The following is a 15,387-nucleotide window of genomic DNA, read 5'->3' as shown; positions in this document are numbered from 1 at the left end:
CCACCTTTCAATTCAATTCAAAGGGCTTTATTGGCATGGGAAACATGTTTATATTCCAAAGCAAGTGAAATGGATAAACAAAAGTGAAATAAACAATAAAAAGTGAACGGCAAATATTACCATCACACAAGTTCCAAAATAAAAAATACATGTCAAAGACATTACTGTGTTGTAGCGATGTACAAATAGTTAAAGCACTAAAGGGAAAATAAATAAGGTGCTAATCTCTCTAGTTACCTAATCATATTCACTGATAGGGGAACTGGAAGTTTGAGTAGTTTTGCTCTGTCTCTTCCTATGTTTTCTTCACAGCATTGTCAACATATCTGACAAAGAAAATCACATGAAGAAAAGGCCATTTGTTTGACGTGTTTAGAATGTTTGTTTTTTATCCTTTTTTTCTTTCTGGGTTCAGTTTCTTAAAGATATTTTGCTTCTGGCTCTGCTCTTTGTGTCTGTCTCATGTTGCTCTACTGACCTGAAAGGGATGTTGTCCAGCGTGGGTTTCAGTCACTGGCTCACCTTCTCACCCTGTCAAAGTATTGATAGGGGGAAATATGACATGCCACAAGCGTTGCCCTGGGTGACAGATGAAGTGACAACAGTGCCATATGTATTATTGAGAGAGAGATGACTCTGGATGAGTGTGGTCGTGTGCGTGCGTGTGTGTGTGTAGGTGAGTTATGTTATAGCTGTTAGCAGTAATGAACAAGGTCATGTTGAAATGGTGTGTGTTTAATCCTGTGTGTGTAGGTGAGTTATGTTATAGCTGTTAGCAGTAATGAACAAGGTCATGTTGAAATGGTGTGTGTTTAATCCTGTGTGTGTAGGTGTGCGATGGGGAACTCGTATGCAGGCCAGTTGAGGAGCACACGTTTTGAGGAGGTGCTTCATAACTCCATCGAGGCTTCTCTCCGCTCCAACACTGTGGTGCCACGGCCTGTCTTCTCACAGCTCTACCTGGAGGCAAAGCAGCCAACCCTGCACAACAACGGTGTGTGTGTGTGTGTGTGTGTGTGTGTGTGTGTGTGTGTGTGTGTGTGTGTGTGTGTGTGTGTGTGTGTGTGTGTGTGTGTGTGTGTGTGTGTGTGTGTGTGTGTGTGTGTGTGTGTGTGTGTGTGTGTGTGTGTGTGTGTGTGTGTGTGTGTGTGTGTGTGTGTCTGTACATGTGTGCCACAGGAGGTTGTTGGCACCATAATTGTCTAGGATGAGCTTGTGGTAATGATTGGGGCAGAATAGGTGGAATGGTATCAAATACATCAAACAAATGGTTTGATGCCGTTCCATTTGCTCTGTTCCAGCAAATATTAGCAGCCTCCCCTGGTGTGCGCACTTGTGTGTGAGTGTGAGTGTGTTATAACACTCTGTAATGAGCATGTGTGTGTCAGTAGGCCGGGTAGAGAATGAGAATGAGGAGGAAGATGGCTCAGAGTCCAACAGCCCTCCCGTCCCGTACAAGATGAAGCCCTCCCCAGAGGGATGCTGCACGACGGACGGTACGAACACACGGTTCCCTCAGCCCCCCCCCACTGTCTTACGCTGCCTGGCCTGCGTACTGTCTGGAGGAAAGATATCTCTGTCTGTCTGGTTACAGGTCAGGGTAACACTGTTTAACAGTTTGTGTGTGTTTGTGTGTGCATGCGTGTGGGTGGATGTGTGTGTGTGCCTACCTATGCGTGTGTGTGTGTCCTTCTCAGGATTCTGCCACGCGGGTAGAGATCTGCGTCTATCCTCCCTGGTGTCAGAGCCTCAAGACGTGCCCCCAGGATTCCAGCTGGTAGGGGCCTTGTCTGCAGGCACACCAGACACCCTGCTGGTGTGTGCAGTCGACCGCAGGTTCCTGCCCGATGAACGGGAATGCAACGCACTGCTGGGTGAGACACACACATACACATATATATAAAGCCCAGTCTATAGCAGGGCTAGGCAACCCCTAGTAACGGAAAGGAAAAGAAAGGTTAAAGATGAGAGGATAGACAGGGAGAAAGAGATTGAAGAGATTGAGAAAGAGTGGCGGTAGAGTGAGATGGATGGACAGAGGGAGAGTGGGGTTGGCAGCAGCTACAATGAGAGAGGGAGAGTGGGGTTAGCAGGAGCTACAATGAGAGGGAGAGTGGGGTTGGCAGCAGCTACAATGAGAGAAGGAGAGTGGGGATAGCAGCAGCTACAATGAGAGGGAGAGTGGGGTTGGCAGCAGCTACAATGAGAGAGGGAGAGTGGGGTTGGCAGCAGCTATAATGAGAGAGGGAGAGTGGGGTTAGCAGCAGCTACAATGAGAGAGGGAGAGTGGGGTTAGCAGCAGCTACAATAAGAGGGAGAGTGGGGTTGGCAGCAGCTACAATGAGAGAGGGAGAGTGGGGTTAGCAGCAGCTACAATGAGAGAGGGAGAGTGGGGTTAGCAGCAGCTACAATTAGAGAGGGAGAGTGGGGTTGGCAGCAGCTACAATGAGAGGGAGAGTGGGGTTAGCAGCAGCTACAATGAGAGGGAGAGTGGGGTTGGCAGCAGCTACAATGAGAGGGAGAGTGGGGTTGGCAGCAGCTACAATGAGAGGGAGAGTGGGGTTGGCAGCAGCTACAATGAGAGAGGGAGAGTGGGGTTAGCAGCAGCTACAATGAGAGGGAGAGTGGGTTGGCAGCAGCTACAATGAGAGAGGGAGAGTGGGGTTAGCAGCAGCTACAATGAGAGGGAGAGTGGGGTTGGCAGCAGCTACAATGAGAGGGAGAGTGGGGTTGGCAGCAGCTACAATAAGAGGGAGAGTAGGGTTGGCAGCAGCTACAATGAGAGAGGGAGAGTGGGGTTATCAGAAGCTACAATGAGAGGGAGCGTGGGGTTGGCAGCAGCTACAATGAGAGGGAGAGTGGGGTTAGCAGCAGCTACAATGAGAGGGAGAGTGGGGTTGGCAGCAGCTACAATGAGAGGGAGAGTGGGGTTGGCAGCAGCTACAATTAGAGAGGGAGAATGGGGTTGGCAGCAGCTACAATGAGAGAGGGAGAGTGGGGTTAGTAGCAGCTACAATGAGAGGGAGAGTGGGGTTGGCAGCAGCTACAATGAGAGGGAGAGTGGGGTTAGCAGCAGCTACAATGAGAGGGAGAGTGGGGTTGGCAGCAGCTACAATGAGAGGGAGAGTGGGGTTGGCAGCAGCTACAATGAGAGGGAGAGTGGGGTTGGCAGCAGCTACAATGAGAGAGGGAGAGTGGGGTTAGCAGCAGCTACAATGGGAGGGAGAGTGGGTTGGCAGCAGCTACAATGAGAGAGGGAGAGTGGGGTTAGCAGCAGCTACAATGAGAGGGAGAGTGGGGTTGGCAGCAGCTACAATGAGAGGGAGAGTGGGGTTGGCAGCAGCTACAATAAGAGGGAGAGTAGGGTTGGCAGCAGCTACAATGAGAGAGGGAGAGTGGGGTTATCAGAAGCTACAATGAGAGGGAGCGTGGGGTTGGCAGCAGCTACAATGAGAGGGAGAGTGGGGTTAGCAGCAGCTACAATGAGAGGGAGAGTGGGGTTGGCAGCAGCTACAATGAGAGGGAGAGTGGGGTTGGCAGCAGCTACAATTAGAGAGGGAGAATGGGGTTGGCAGCAGCTACAATGAGAGAGGGAGAGTGGGGTTAGCAGCAGCTACAATGAGAGGGAGAGTGGGGTTGGCAGCAGCTACAATGAGAGGGAGAGTGGGGTTAGCAGCAGCTACAATGAGAGGGAGAGTGGGGTTGGCAGCAGCTACAATGAGAGGGAGAGTGGGGTTGGCAGCAGCTACAATGATAGGGAGAGTGGGGTTGGCAGCAGCTACAATGAGAGAGGGAGAGTGGGGTTAGCAGCAGCTACAATGAGAGGGAGAGTGGGTTGGCAGCAGCTACAATGAGAGGGAGAGTGGGGTTGGCAGCAGCTACAATGAAAGGGAGAGTGGGGTTGGCAGCAGCTACAATGAGAGAGGGAGAGTGGGGTTGGCAGCAGCTACAATGAGAGAGGGAGAGTGGGGTTGGCAGCAGCTACAATGAGAGAGGGAGAGTGGGGTTAGCAGCAGCTACAATGAGAGGGAGAGTGGGGTTGGCAGCAGCTACAATGAGAGAGGGAGAGTGGGGTTGGCAGCAGCTACAATGAGAGAGGGAGAGTGGGGTTAGCAGCAGCTACAATGAGAGGGAGAGTGGGGTTGGCAGCAGCTACAATGAGAGAGGAGAGTGGGGTTGGCAGCAGCTACAATGAGAGAGGGAGAGTGGGGTTAGCAGCAGCTACAATGAGAGGGAGAGTGGGGTTGGCAGCAGCTACAATTAGAGAGGGGGAGTGGGGCTGGCAGCAGCTACAATGAGAGAGGGAGAGTGGGGTTAGCAGCAGCTACAATGAGAGGGAGAGTGGGGCTGGCAACAGCTACAATGAGAGAGGGATAGTGGGGTTAGCAGCAGCTACAATGAGAGAGGTAGAGTGGGGTTGGCAGCAACTACAATGAGAGAGGGAGAGTGGGGTTAGCAGCAGCTACAATGAGAGGGAGAGTGGGGTTGGCAGCAGCTACAATTAGAGAGGGAGAGTGGGGCTGGCAGCAGCTACAATGAGAGAGGGAGAGTGGGGTTAGCAGCAGCTACAATGAGAGGGAGAGTGGGGCTGGCAGCAGCTACAATGAGAGAGGGAGAGTGGGGTTAGCAGCAGCTACAATGAGAGGGAGAGTGGGGTTAGCAGCAGCTACAATGAGAGGGAGAGTGGGGCTGGCAGCAGCTACAATGAGAGAGGGAGAGTGGGGTTGGCAGCAGCTACAATGAGAGAGGGAGAGTGGGGTTGGCAGCAGCTACAATGAGAGAGGGAGAGTGGGGTAAGCAGCAGCTACAATGAGAGAGGGAGAGTGGGGTTAGCAGCTGCTACAATGAGAGAGGGAGAGTGGGGTTAGCAGCAGCTACAATGAGAGAGGGAGAGTGGGGTTGGCAGCAGCTACAATGAGAGAGGGAGAGTGGGGTTAGCAGCAGCTACAATGAGAGGGAGAGTGGGTTGGCAGCAGCTACAATGAGAGAGGGAGAGTGGGGTTAGCAGCAGCTACAATGAGAGGGAGAGTGGGGTTGGCAGCAGCTACAATGAGAGGGAGAGTGGGGTTGGCAGCACCTACAATGAGAGAGGGAGAGTGGGTTTGGCAGCAGCTACAATGAGAGAGGGAGAGAGGGGTTAGCAGCAGCTACATTGAGAGGGAGAGTGGGGTTGGCAGCAGCTACAATGAGAGGGAGAGTGGGGTTGGCAACAGCTACAATGAGAGAGGGAGAGTGGGGTTAGCAGCAGCTACAATGAGAGGGAGAGTGGGGTTAGCAGCAGCAACAATGAGAGAGGGAGAGTGGGGTTGGCAGCAGCTACAATGAGAGAGGGAGAGTGGGGTTGGCAGCAGCTACAATGAGAGGGAGAGTGTGGTTGGCAGCAGCTACAATGAGAGAGGGAGAGTGGGGTTAGCAGCAGCTACAATGAGAGGGATAGTGGGGTTGGCAGCAGCTACAATTAGAGAGGGAGAGTGGGGCTGGCAGCAGCTACAATGAGAGAGGGAGAGTGGGGTTGGCAGCAGCTACAATTAGAGAGGGAGAGTGGGGTTGGCAGCAGCTACAATTAGAGAGGGAGAGTGGGGTTAGCAGCAGCTACAATTAGAGAGGGAGAGTGGGGTTAACAGCAGCTACAATTAGAGAGGGAGAGTGGTGTTGGCAGCAGCTACAATTAGAGAGGAAGAGTGGGGGCTGGAAATGGAATGGGACTGAGTGATGGATTGAGGAAGCTTATATGAAAGAGGCAGAGAGACAAAAAGTAAGAAAGAGAGAGAGTCTATAGAGAACAGGGTCAGGGTACCTGACTGCAGTCACACACATTATTAGTCCCTCTACCTGGGCTCTGCTACACACATACACACACACACACAGACACACATTATTAGTCCCTCTACCTGGGCTCTGCTACACACATACACACACATACACACACACAAACACACACACCTGGAACACCAACCCACAGCCCAGCTGTAACAATGGAAAAATCATCACTCACACACTCTTTCTCTTGCTATGGGAGAAAAGGGTTACTGTTACTCCACTGAGTCACCACATGATACACACACACAAAAACACACACACTGACCCAGTGTTTGTGTGGTCATCCTCAGGGTTCTCGGGGAACTGTATAGGCTGTGGAGAGAAGGGTTTTCGCTACTTCACAGAATTCTCCAACCACATCAACCTGAAGCTGAGCACCCAGCCCAAGAAACAGAAGCACTTAAAGTACCATCTGTACAGGAACAACCAGGGACAGCTGGTCAGAGGGGCTGCTATCTGCTGGAAGGGCCTCGGTAAGAGAGCAGGGGGATCCTCTGCATTAACTGCAGACTCGTACATTTCCTCAGTGAAAACAATATACTTAATTTTTTCAACCTTTATTTAACTAGACAAGTCAGTTAAGAACAAATTGTTTTTTACAATGATGGCCTATCCCTGCCAAACCCTAACCTAACCCGGACAACGCTGGGCCAATTGTGCACCGCCCTATGGGACTCCAAATCCCGTCCGGTTGTAATACAGCCTGGAATCAAACCAGGGCCTGTAGTGACGCCTCTAGCACTGAGATGTAGTGCCCTAGACCACTGCGCCACTTAGGAGCTGAGCAAATTTCAAATAGGCTTTTTACCAAATGACTGTACGACCGACCACGTATTCACCCTGCACACGCTAATTGCACAAGTAAACAAACCAAAATAAAGGCAAAGTCTTCTCATGCTTTGTGGATTTTTGACTCAATTTGGCTCAAGGGTCTGCTATACAAATTGATGGAAAGGGGTGTTGGGGGGGGGAAACATACAACATTATAAAATCCATGTACATAAACAACAAGTATGTGATTAAAAATGGCAGAAAACACATTTCCTTCCACAGGGCCGTGGGGTGAGACAGGGATGCATCTTAAACCCCACCCTCTACAGCATAGCACTAGAACAGTCTGCAGCACCTGGCCCAGACCTGGGCCCTGGGAGTAAATCTTAGTTTGACAAAAATAATTGAGACTTTGCATGCAGAATTCTGCAAAAATATCCTCTGTGTACAACATAAAACAGCAAACTATGCATGCATAGTAGATTTAAGCTGATACCTGCTAATTATCAAAATCCAGAAAATAGCCATTGCATTTTACAAACACCTAAATGGAAGCGATTCCCAAACCTTCCATAACATAGTTATCACCTACAGAGAAATGAACCTGGAGAAGAGCCCCTAAGCCCCTAAGCAAGCTGGTCCGGGGGCTCTGTTCACAAACACAAGCCCCAGGACAGCAACACAATTAGACCCAATCAAAACATGAGAAAACAAAAAGATAATTACTTGACACATTGGAAAGAATTAACAAAAAAACTGAGCAAACTAGAATGCTATTTGGCCCTAAACAGAGAGTACACAGTGGCAGAATATCTAATACTGACCCAAACGTAAGAGGCACGTTTGACTATGTACAGATTCAGTGAGCATAGCCTTGCTATTGAGAAAGGCTGCCATAGGTAGACCTGGCTATCAAGAGAAGACAGGCTATGTGCTCACTGCCAACAAAATGAGGTGGAACCTGAGCTGCACTTCCTAACCTCCTACCAAATCTATGGCCATATTAGAGACACATACTCCCTTCAGAGTACACAGACCCACAAATAATTTGAAAAGGCAACCTTGAAGTGAAGAACAAACACCATTGTAAATACATCCCATATTTATGATTTTTTTTTTAACTACTTGCACGTCGTTACAACACTGTATATAGACATAATATGACATTTGAAATATCTTTATTCTTTTGGAACTTCTGTGAGTGTAATGTTTACTGTTCATTTTATTGTTTATTTCACTATTGTTTATTATCTATTTCACTTGCTTTGGCAATGTAAACATATGTTTCCCATGTCAATAATGGCCCTTGAATTGTTAGAGAGAGAGAGAGAGATTAGAGAGAGAGAGAGATTAGAGAGAGAGGGAGAGAGAGAGATTAGAGAGAGAGAGAAAGTTTAGAGAGAGAGAGAGATTAGATAGAGAGAGAGAGAGATTAGAGAGAGAAAGAGAGAGAGAGATTAGAGAGAGAGAGAGAAGAGAGAGACAGAGAGTGTCATGTTTGTCATTTATTATCATGTCTTGTCCCTGTGCTCCCCATTCTATTCGTTTCCCTCTGCTGGTCTTATTAGGTTCTTTCCCTCTTTCTATCCCTCTCTCTCCCCCCTCCCTCTCTCACTCTCTCGCTCTCTCTTCTCTCTATCGTTCCGTTCCTGCTCCCAGCTGTTCCTATTCCCCTAATCATCATTTAGTCTTCCCACACCTGTTCCCGATCCTTTCCCCTGATTGGAGTCCCTATTTATTCCTTTGTGTTCCGTTCCTGTCCCGTCGGTTCCTTGTTTAGTATTCACCGTGCTGTGATTGTGTTTCGCCCTGTCCTGTCGTGTTTTTTGCCTTCATCAGATGCTGCGTGTGAGCAGGTGTCTCTGTCAACTACGGCCTGCGCCTACCCGAAGCGACCTGCAGTCTGTGGCCGCTTCTCTTGTTATTCCCCTCTACAGACTAGAGGATTTCTGTTATTCCCTGTTTGGACTTGAATAAACTCTGTTTCTGTTAAGTCGCTTTTGGGTCCTCTATCACCTGCATGACAGAAGGAACCGACCAAGGAATGGACCCAGCGACTTCAGACGCTCGTTACACTGCCGTCGAGATCCAAGGAGCCATGCTCGGCAGACACGAGCAGGAATTGTCTGCTGCTCGCCATGCCGTGGAGAACCTGGCCGCTCAGGTTTCCGACCTCTCTGGACAGTTCCAGAGTCTACGTCTCGTGCCACCTGTTACTTCCTGGCCTGCCGAGCCTCCAGAACCTAGGGTTAATAACCCACCTTGCTACTCCGGGCAGCCCACTGAGTGCCGCTCCTTTCTCACGCAGTGTGAGATTGTGTTCTCTCTCCAACCCAACACATACTCTAGAGAGAGCTCGGGTTGCTTACGTCATTTCACTCCTTACTGGCCGGGCTCGAGAATGGGGCACAGCTATCTGGGAGGCAAGGGCTGATTGCTCTAACAAGTTCCAGAACTTTAAAGAGGAGATGATTCGGGTTTTTGACCGTTCAGTTTTTGGTAGGGAGGCTTCTAGGGCCCTGGCTTCCTTATGCCAAGGTGAACGGTCCATAACGGATTATTCTATTGAGTTTCGCACTCTTGCTGCCTCTAGTGAGTGGAACGAGCCGGCGCTGCTCGCTCGTTTTCTGGAGGGACTCCACGCAGTGGTTAAGGATGAGATTCTCTCCCGGGAGGTTCCATCAGATGTGGACTCTTTGATTGCTCTCGCCATCCGCATAGAACGACGGGTAGATCTTCGTCACCGGGCTCGTGGAAGAGAGCTCGCATCAACGGTGTTTCCCTGCTCCGCATCGCAACCATCTCCCTCCTCTGGCTTTGAGACTGAGCCCATGCAGCTGGGAGGGATTCGCATCTCGACTAAGGAGAGGGAACGGAGGATCACCAACCGCCTGTGCCTCTATTGCGGAGTTGCTGGACATTTTGTTAATTCATGTCCAGTAAGAGGCCAGAGCCCATCAGTAAGCGGAGGGCTACTGGTGAGCGCTACTACTCAGGTCCCTTCATCTAGATCTTGTACTACTATGTCGGTCCATCTACGCTGGACCGGTTCGGGTGCTACATGCAGTGCCTTGATTGACTCTGGGGCTGAGGGTTGTTTCATGGACGAAGCATGGGTTCGGAAACATAACATTTCTTTCAGACCGTTAGACAAGCCTACGCCCATGTTTGCCTTAGATGGTAGTCATCTTCCCAGTATCAAATTTGAGACACTACCTTTAACTCTCACAGTATCTGGTAACCACAGTGAGACTATTTCTTTTTGATTTTCCGTTCACCGTTTACACCTGTTGTTTTGGGTCATCCCTGGCTAGTATGTCATAATCCTTCTATTAATTGGTCTAGTAATTCTATCCTATCCTGGAACGTTTCTTGTCATGTGAAGTGTTTAATGTCTGCCATCCCTCCCGTTTCTTCTGTCCCTACTTCTCAGGAGGAACCTGGCGATTTGACAGGAGTGCCGGAGGAATATCATGATCTGCGCACGGTCTTCAGTCGGTCCCGAGCCAACTCCCTTCCTCCTCACCGGTCGTATGATTGTAGTATTGATCTCCTTCCGGGGACCACTCCTCCTCGAGGTAGACTATACTCTCTGTCGGCTCCCGAACGTAAGGCTCTCGAGGATTATTTGTCTGTGTCTCTTGACGCCGGTACCATAGTGCCTTCTTCTTCTCCGGCCGGGCGGGGTTCTTTTGTTAAGAAGAAGGACGGTACTCTGCGCCCCTGCGTGGATTATCGAGGGCTGAATGACATAACGGTTAAGAATCGTTATCCGCTTCCCCTTATGTCATCAGCCTTCGAGATTCTGCAGGGAGCCAGGTGCTTTACTAAGTTGGACCTTCGTAACGCTTACCATCTCGTGCGCATCAGAGAGGGGGACGAGTGGAAAACGGCGTTTAACACTCCGTTAGGGCATTTTGAGTACCGGGTTCTGCCGTTCGGTCTCGCCAATGCGCCAGCTGTTTTTCAGGCATTAGTTAATGATGTTCTGAGAGACATGCTGAACATCTTTGTTTTTGTCTATCTTGACGATATCCTGATTTTTTCTCCGTCACTCGAGATTCATGTTCAGCACGTTCGACGTGTTCTACAGCGCCTTTTAGAGAATTGTCTCTACGTAAAGGCTGAGAAGTGCTCTTTTCATGTCTCCTCCGTTACTTTTCTCGGTTCCGTTATTTCCGCTGAAGGCATTCAGATGGATTCCGCTAAGGTCCAAGCTGTCAGTGATTGGCCCGTTCCAAGGTCACGTGTCGAGTTGCAGCGCTTTTTAGGTTTCGCTAATTTCTATCGGCGTTTCATTCGTAATTTCGGTCAAGTTGCTGCCCCTCTCACAGCTCTTACTTCTGTCAAGACGTGTTTTAAGTGGTCCGGTTCCGCCCAGGGAGCTTTTGATCTTCTTAAAGAACGTTTTACGTCCGCTCCTATCCTCGTTACTCCTGACGTCACTAGACAATTCATTGTCGAGGTTGACGCTTCAGAGGTAGGCGTGGGAGCCATTCTATCCCAGCGCTTCCAGTCTGACGATAAGGTTCATCCTTGCGCTTATTTTTCTCATCGCCTGTCGCCATCTGAGCGCAACTATGATGTGGGTAACCGTGAACTGCTCGCCATCCGCTTAGCCCTAGGCGAATGGCGACAGTGGTTGGAGGGGGCGACCGTTCCTTTTGTCGTTTGGACAGACCATAAGAACCTTGAGTACATCCGTTCTGCCAAACGACTTAATGCCCGTCAAGCTCGTTGGGCGTTGTTTTTCGCTCGTTTCGAGTTTGTGATTTCTTACCGTCCGGGTAGCAAGAACACCAAGCCTGATGCCTTATCCCGTCTGTTTAGTTCTTCTGTGGCTTCTACTGATCCCGAGGGGATTCTTCCTTATGGGCGTGTTGTCGGGTTAACAGTCTGGGGAATTGAAAGACAGGTTAAGCAAGCACTCACGCACACTGCGTCGCCGCGCGCTTGTCCTAGTAACCTCCTTTTCGTTCCTGTTTCCACTCGTCTGGCTGTTCTTCAGTGGGCTCACTCTGCCAAGTTAGCTGGTCATCCCGGTGTTCGAGGCACTCTTGCGTCTATTCGCCAGCGCTTTTGGTGGCCGACTCAGGAGCGTGACACGCGCCGTTTCGTGGCTGCTTGTTCGGACTGCGCGCAGACTAAGTCGGGTAACTCTCCTCCTGCCGGTCGTCTCAGACCGCTCCCCATTCCTTCTCGACCATGGTCTCACATCGCCTTAGACTTCATTACCGGTCTGCCTTTGTCTGCGGGGAAGACTGTGATTCTTACGGTTGTCGATAGGTTCTCTAAGGCGGCACATTTCATTCCCCTCGCTAAACTTCCTTCCGCTAAGGAGACGGCACAAATCATTATTGAGAATGTATTCAGAATTCATGGCCTCCCGTTAGACGCCGTTTCAGACAGAGGCCCGCAATTCACGTCACAGTTTTGGAGGGAGTTCTGTCGTTTGATTGGTGCGTCCGTCAGTCTCTCTTCCGGGTTTCATCCCCAGTCTAACGGTCAAGCAGAGAGGGCCAATCAGACGATTGGTCGCATACTACGCAGCCTTTCTTTCAGAAACCCTGCGTCTTGGGCAGAACAGCTCCCCTGGGCAGAATACGCTCACAATTCGCTTCCTTCGTCTGCTACCGGGTTATCTCCGTTTCAGAGTAGTCTGGGTTACCAGCCTCCTCTGTTCTCATCCCAGCTTGCCGAGTCCAGCGTTCCCTCCGCTCAAGCGTTTGTCCAACGTTGTGAGCGCACCTGGAGGAGGGTGAGGTCTGCACTTTGCCGTTACAGGGCACAGACGGTGAGAGCCGCCAATAAACGCAGGATTAAGAGTCCAAGGTATTGTTGCGGCCAGAGAGTGTGGCTTTCCACTCGCAACCTTCCTCTTACGACAGCTTCTCGTAAGTTGACTCCGCGGTTCATTGGTCCGTTCCGTGTCTCCCAGGTCGTCAATCCTGTCGCTGTGCGACTGCTTCTTCCGCGACATCTTCGTCGCGTCCATCCTGTCTTCCATGTCTCCTGTGTTAAGCCCTTTCTTCGCACCCCCGTTCGTCTTCCCTCCCCCCTCCCGTCCTTGTCGAGAGCGCACCTATTTACAAGGTACATAAGATCATGGACATGCGTTCTCGGGGACGGGGTCACCAATACTTAGTGGATTGGGAGGGTTACGGTCCTGAGGAGAGGAGTTGGGTTCCGTCTCGGGACGTGCTGGACCGTTCACTCATCGATGATTTCCTCCGTTGCCGCCAGGATTCCTCCTCGAGTGCGCCAGGAGGCGCTCGGTGAGTGGGGGGGTACTGTCATGTTTGTCATTTATTATCATGTCTTGTCCCTGTGCTCCCCATTCTATTTGTTTCCCTCTGCTGGTCTTATTAGGTTCTTTCCCTCTTTCTATCCCTCTCTCTCCCCCTCCCTCTCTCACTCTCTCGCTCTCTCTTCTCTCTATCGTTCCGTTCCTGCTCCCAGCTGTTCCTATTCCCCTAATCATCATTTAGTCTTCCCACACCTGTTCCCGATCCTTTCCCCTGATTGGAGTCCCTATTTATTCCTTTGTGTTCCGTTCCTGTCCCGTCGGTTCCTTGTTTAGTATTCACCGTGCTGTGATTGTGTTTCGCCCTGTCCTGTCGTGTTTTTTGCCTTCATCAGATGCTGCGTGTGAGCAGGTGTCTCTGTCAACTACGGCCTGCGCCTACCCGAAGCGACCTGCAGTCTGTGGCCGCTTCTCTTGTTATTCCCCTCTACAGACTAGAGGATTTCTGTTATTCCCTGTTTGGACTTGAATAAACTCTGTTTCTGTTAAGTCGCTTTTGGGTCCTCTATCACCTGCATGACAGAGAGAGATTAGAGAGAGAGAGAGAGAGAGAGAGAGAGAGAGAGAGAGAGAGAGAGAGAGAGAGAGAGAGAGAGAGAGAGATTAGAGAGAGAGAAAGATTTGAGAGAGAGAGAGTTTATATCGGTGGTTAACGCTCTCCTGTGTTTCTATGCTGTAATTTTGTAGACAGGGCTTGTCTGCGGGAGGTGTATTTAGGAGGGGAGGGATCTGTGACCCTACCTGTCTTTACAGGTGTGGAGGGCAGAGGTCTGGGGTCAGGGTTTAGGACAGGGGTCAGAGGGTAAATAGGAGTCAGAGCCTGTGGCTAGACTTACTGTGTTACTGATTAAGCCTGTGATGTTTCACAGGACAGAGACAGTTAGTCCAGCTACATGCTGGGCAGTCTTATGCTCCCTGACTGAACAGAAAGGGGGTTTGGGATGAGTTTCAGAGCTACAGTACAGTAACTAGAGTAGAGCTTACATTAACATGTTAGTACCATTTACATTATCATAATCACAGGAGTGACTCTAGTGCTCTTATTAGAAGAAAAAAAACATTAGTTCACTCAAATTAGTATTAAATTAGTATTGTTTGTTACTGTATTGTCGATTGTATTGTATACTGTCGATTCTGTCTTTTCAGAGAGCAGAGGGAGACAGACAACGCAGCCCAACGCCTCTGACGGGCATGTAACCTCAGACGATCACTTCCCCAACCCAGCAGTCACCGCTCACCCTGCACACACACCCGGGAACTACACAGGTACACACACACACAAATACACACACATACTCACAGACATACCCACACACACACATACCGTGCACACACTCACATAAATCCCCCCTCCACACACACACACACACATACTATGTAAGTGTCTGCTAGATTACCATTGTTGTTGTTTTTCGCTCCTCTTTCCCTTTAGAACCCATTGCCCCCCCTCCCCTGGGCAACGGGAGCCACATCCCCCTATCCCAGAATCCTCTGCCCCAGACTCCCATACTGTCGAAAGGACCTTGGAGACCCACAGTTATAGGTAACCCGTGTGTGTGTGTGTGTGTGTGTGTGTGTGTGTGTGTGTGTGTGTGTGTGTGTGTGTGTGTGTGTGTGTGTGTGTGTGTGTGTGTGTGTGTGTGTGTGTGTGTGTGTGTGTGTGTGTGTGTGTGTGTGTGTGTGTGTGTGTGTGTGTGTGTGTGTGTGTACAGACGTGTCGTGCATGTGTTTCTATACTTGTATGTTTATGTATCATTATGAAGGCGTACAACATAGAATGACATATTCATTCTAGAATCTCTATGGGGTAGGAGGCATTCCTTTAAATGTGTGTGTTATCATTGTAGCCTCCCCTCCCCTTTCTCTCATCTTCCCACCTCCCCCTGAAAGGGAGAGCTTCTGTGTTTTATCAGTCTAAAGTACCCAGTAGGAGACGGCTGTATTGTGTGCGTGGGCCCCTGTTGTTTACGACCCCCTTTCATTCAGAAACACTTCCCCACTAAAAGTCTACCTCTCTCTTTTCTCTGCCCCTTCCTCCCTCTATCCCCGAGCTCAATAAAAGCAGGGCAGTAAAAAGTAATTATCTTTCAATTCAATTCAATTCAAAGGGCTTTATTGGCATGGGAAACATGTTTACATTGCCAAAGCAAGTGGAATAGATAATAAACAAAAGTGAAATAAACAATCAGAAATTAACAGTAAATATTACAATGACAAAAGTTTCAAAATAATAGACTTTCTCTCCTTCCCTTTCCCTCTTTCTTTCCCCCTTTCTCTCTTCCCTTTCTCTCTTTCCCTCTCTCTCTTTCCCTCTCTCTTTCCCTCACTCTCTCTTTCCCTCACTCTCTCTTTCCCTCACTCTCTCTTTCCCTCTCTCTCTTTCCCCCTCTCTCTTTCCCTCACTCTCTCTTTCCCTCACTCTCTCTTTCACTCACTCTCTCTTTCCCTCACTCTCACTTTCCCTCACTCTCTCTTTCCCTCTCTCTCTTTCC

General features: G+C 49.7%; 1 protein-coding gene across 5 annotated transcripts in view; it reads left to right on the top strand.

The window, feature by feature from the left end:
- The window catches only part of LOC124001811 (protein GREB1-like), a 59,850-nt gene that overhangs the window by 21,227 nt on the left and 23,236 nt on the right, over positions 1–15,387 (top strand). For 4 of the 5 annotated variants that reach the window (XM_046308899.1, XM_046308902.1, XM_046308898.1 and 1 more), the window contains exons 2-7: positions 831–994; positions 1,392–1,496; positions 1,698–1,874; positions 6,111–6,293; positions 14,042–14,161; positions 14,328–14,438. In XM_046308899.1, coding sequence (XP_046164855.1) covers positions 838–994; positions 1,392–1,496; positions 1,698–1,874; positions 6,111–6,293; positions 14,042–14,161; positions 14,328–14,438 — 853 coding nt within the window. In that variant the 5' untranslated portion in view covers positions 831–837. Of the gene's footprint in view, positions 1–830; positions 995–1,390; positions 1,497–1,697; positions 1,875–6,110; positions 6,294–14,041; positions 14,162–14,327; positions 14,439–15,387 lie in introns of all 5 variants that reach the window. The other variant, XM_046308900.1, reaches the window with a different exon arrangement.

Source organism: Oncorhynchus gorbuscha, linkage group LG17 (genome assembly GCF_021184085.1).
Source record: "Oncorhynchus gorbuscha isolate QuinsamMale2020 ecotype Even-year linkage group LG17, OgorEven_v1.0, whole genome shotgun sequence".
In the NCBI taxonomy this organism is placed as follows: Eukaryota; Metazoa; Chordata; class Actinopteri; order Salmoniformes; family Salmonidae; genus Oncorhynchus; species Oncorhynchus gorbuscha.
The sequence above is the reverse complement of the archived record's forward strand: the minus strand, read 5'-3'. Positions and strand labels throughout refer to the sequence as shown.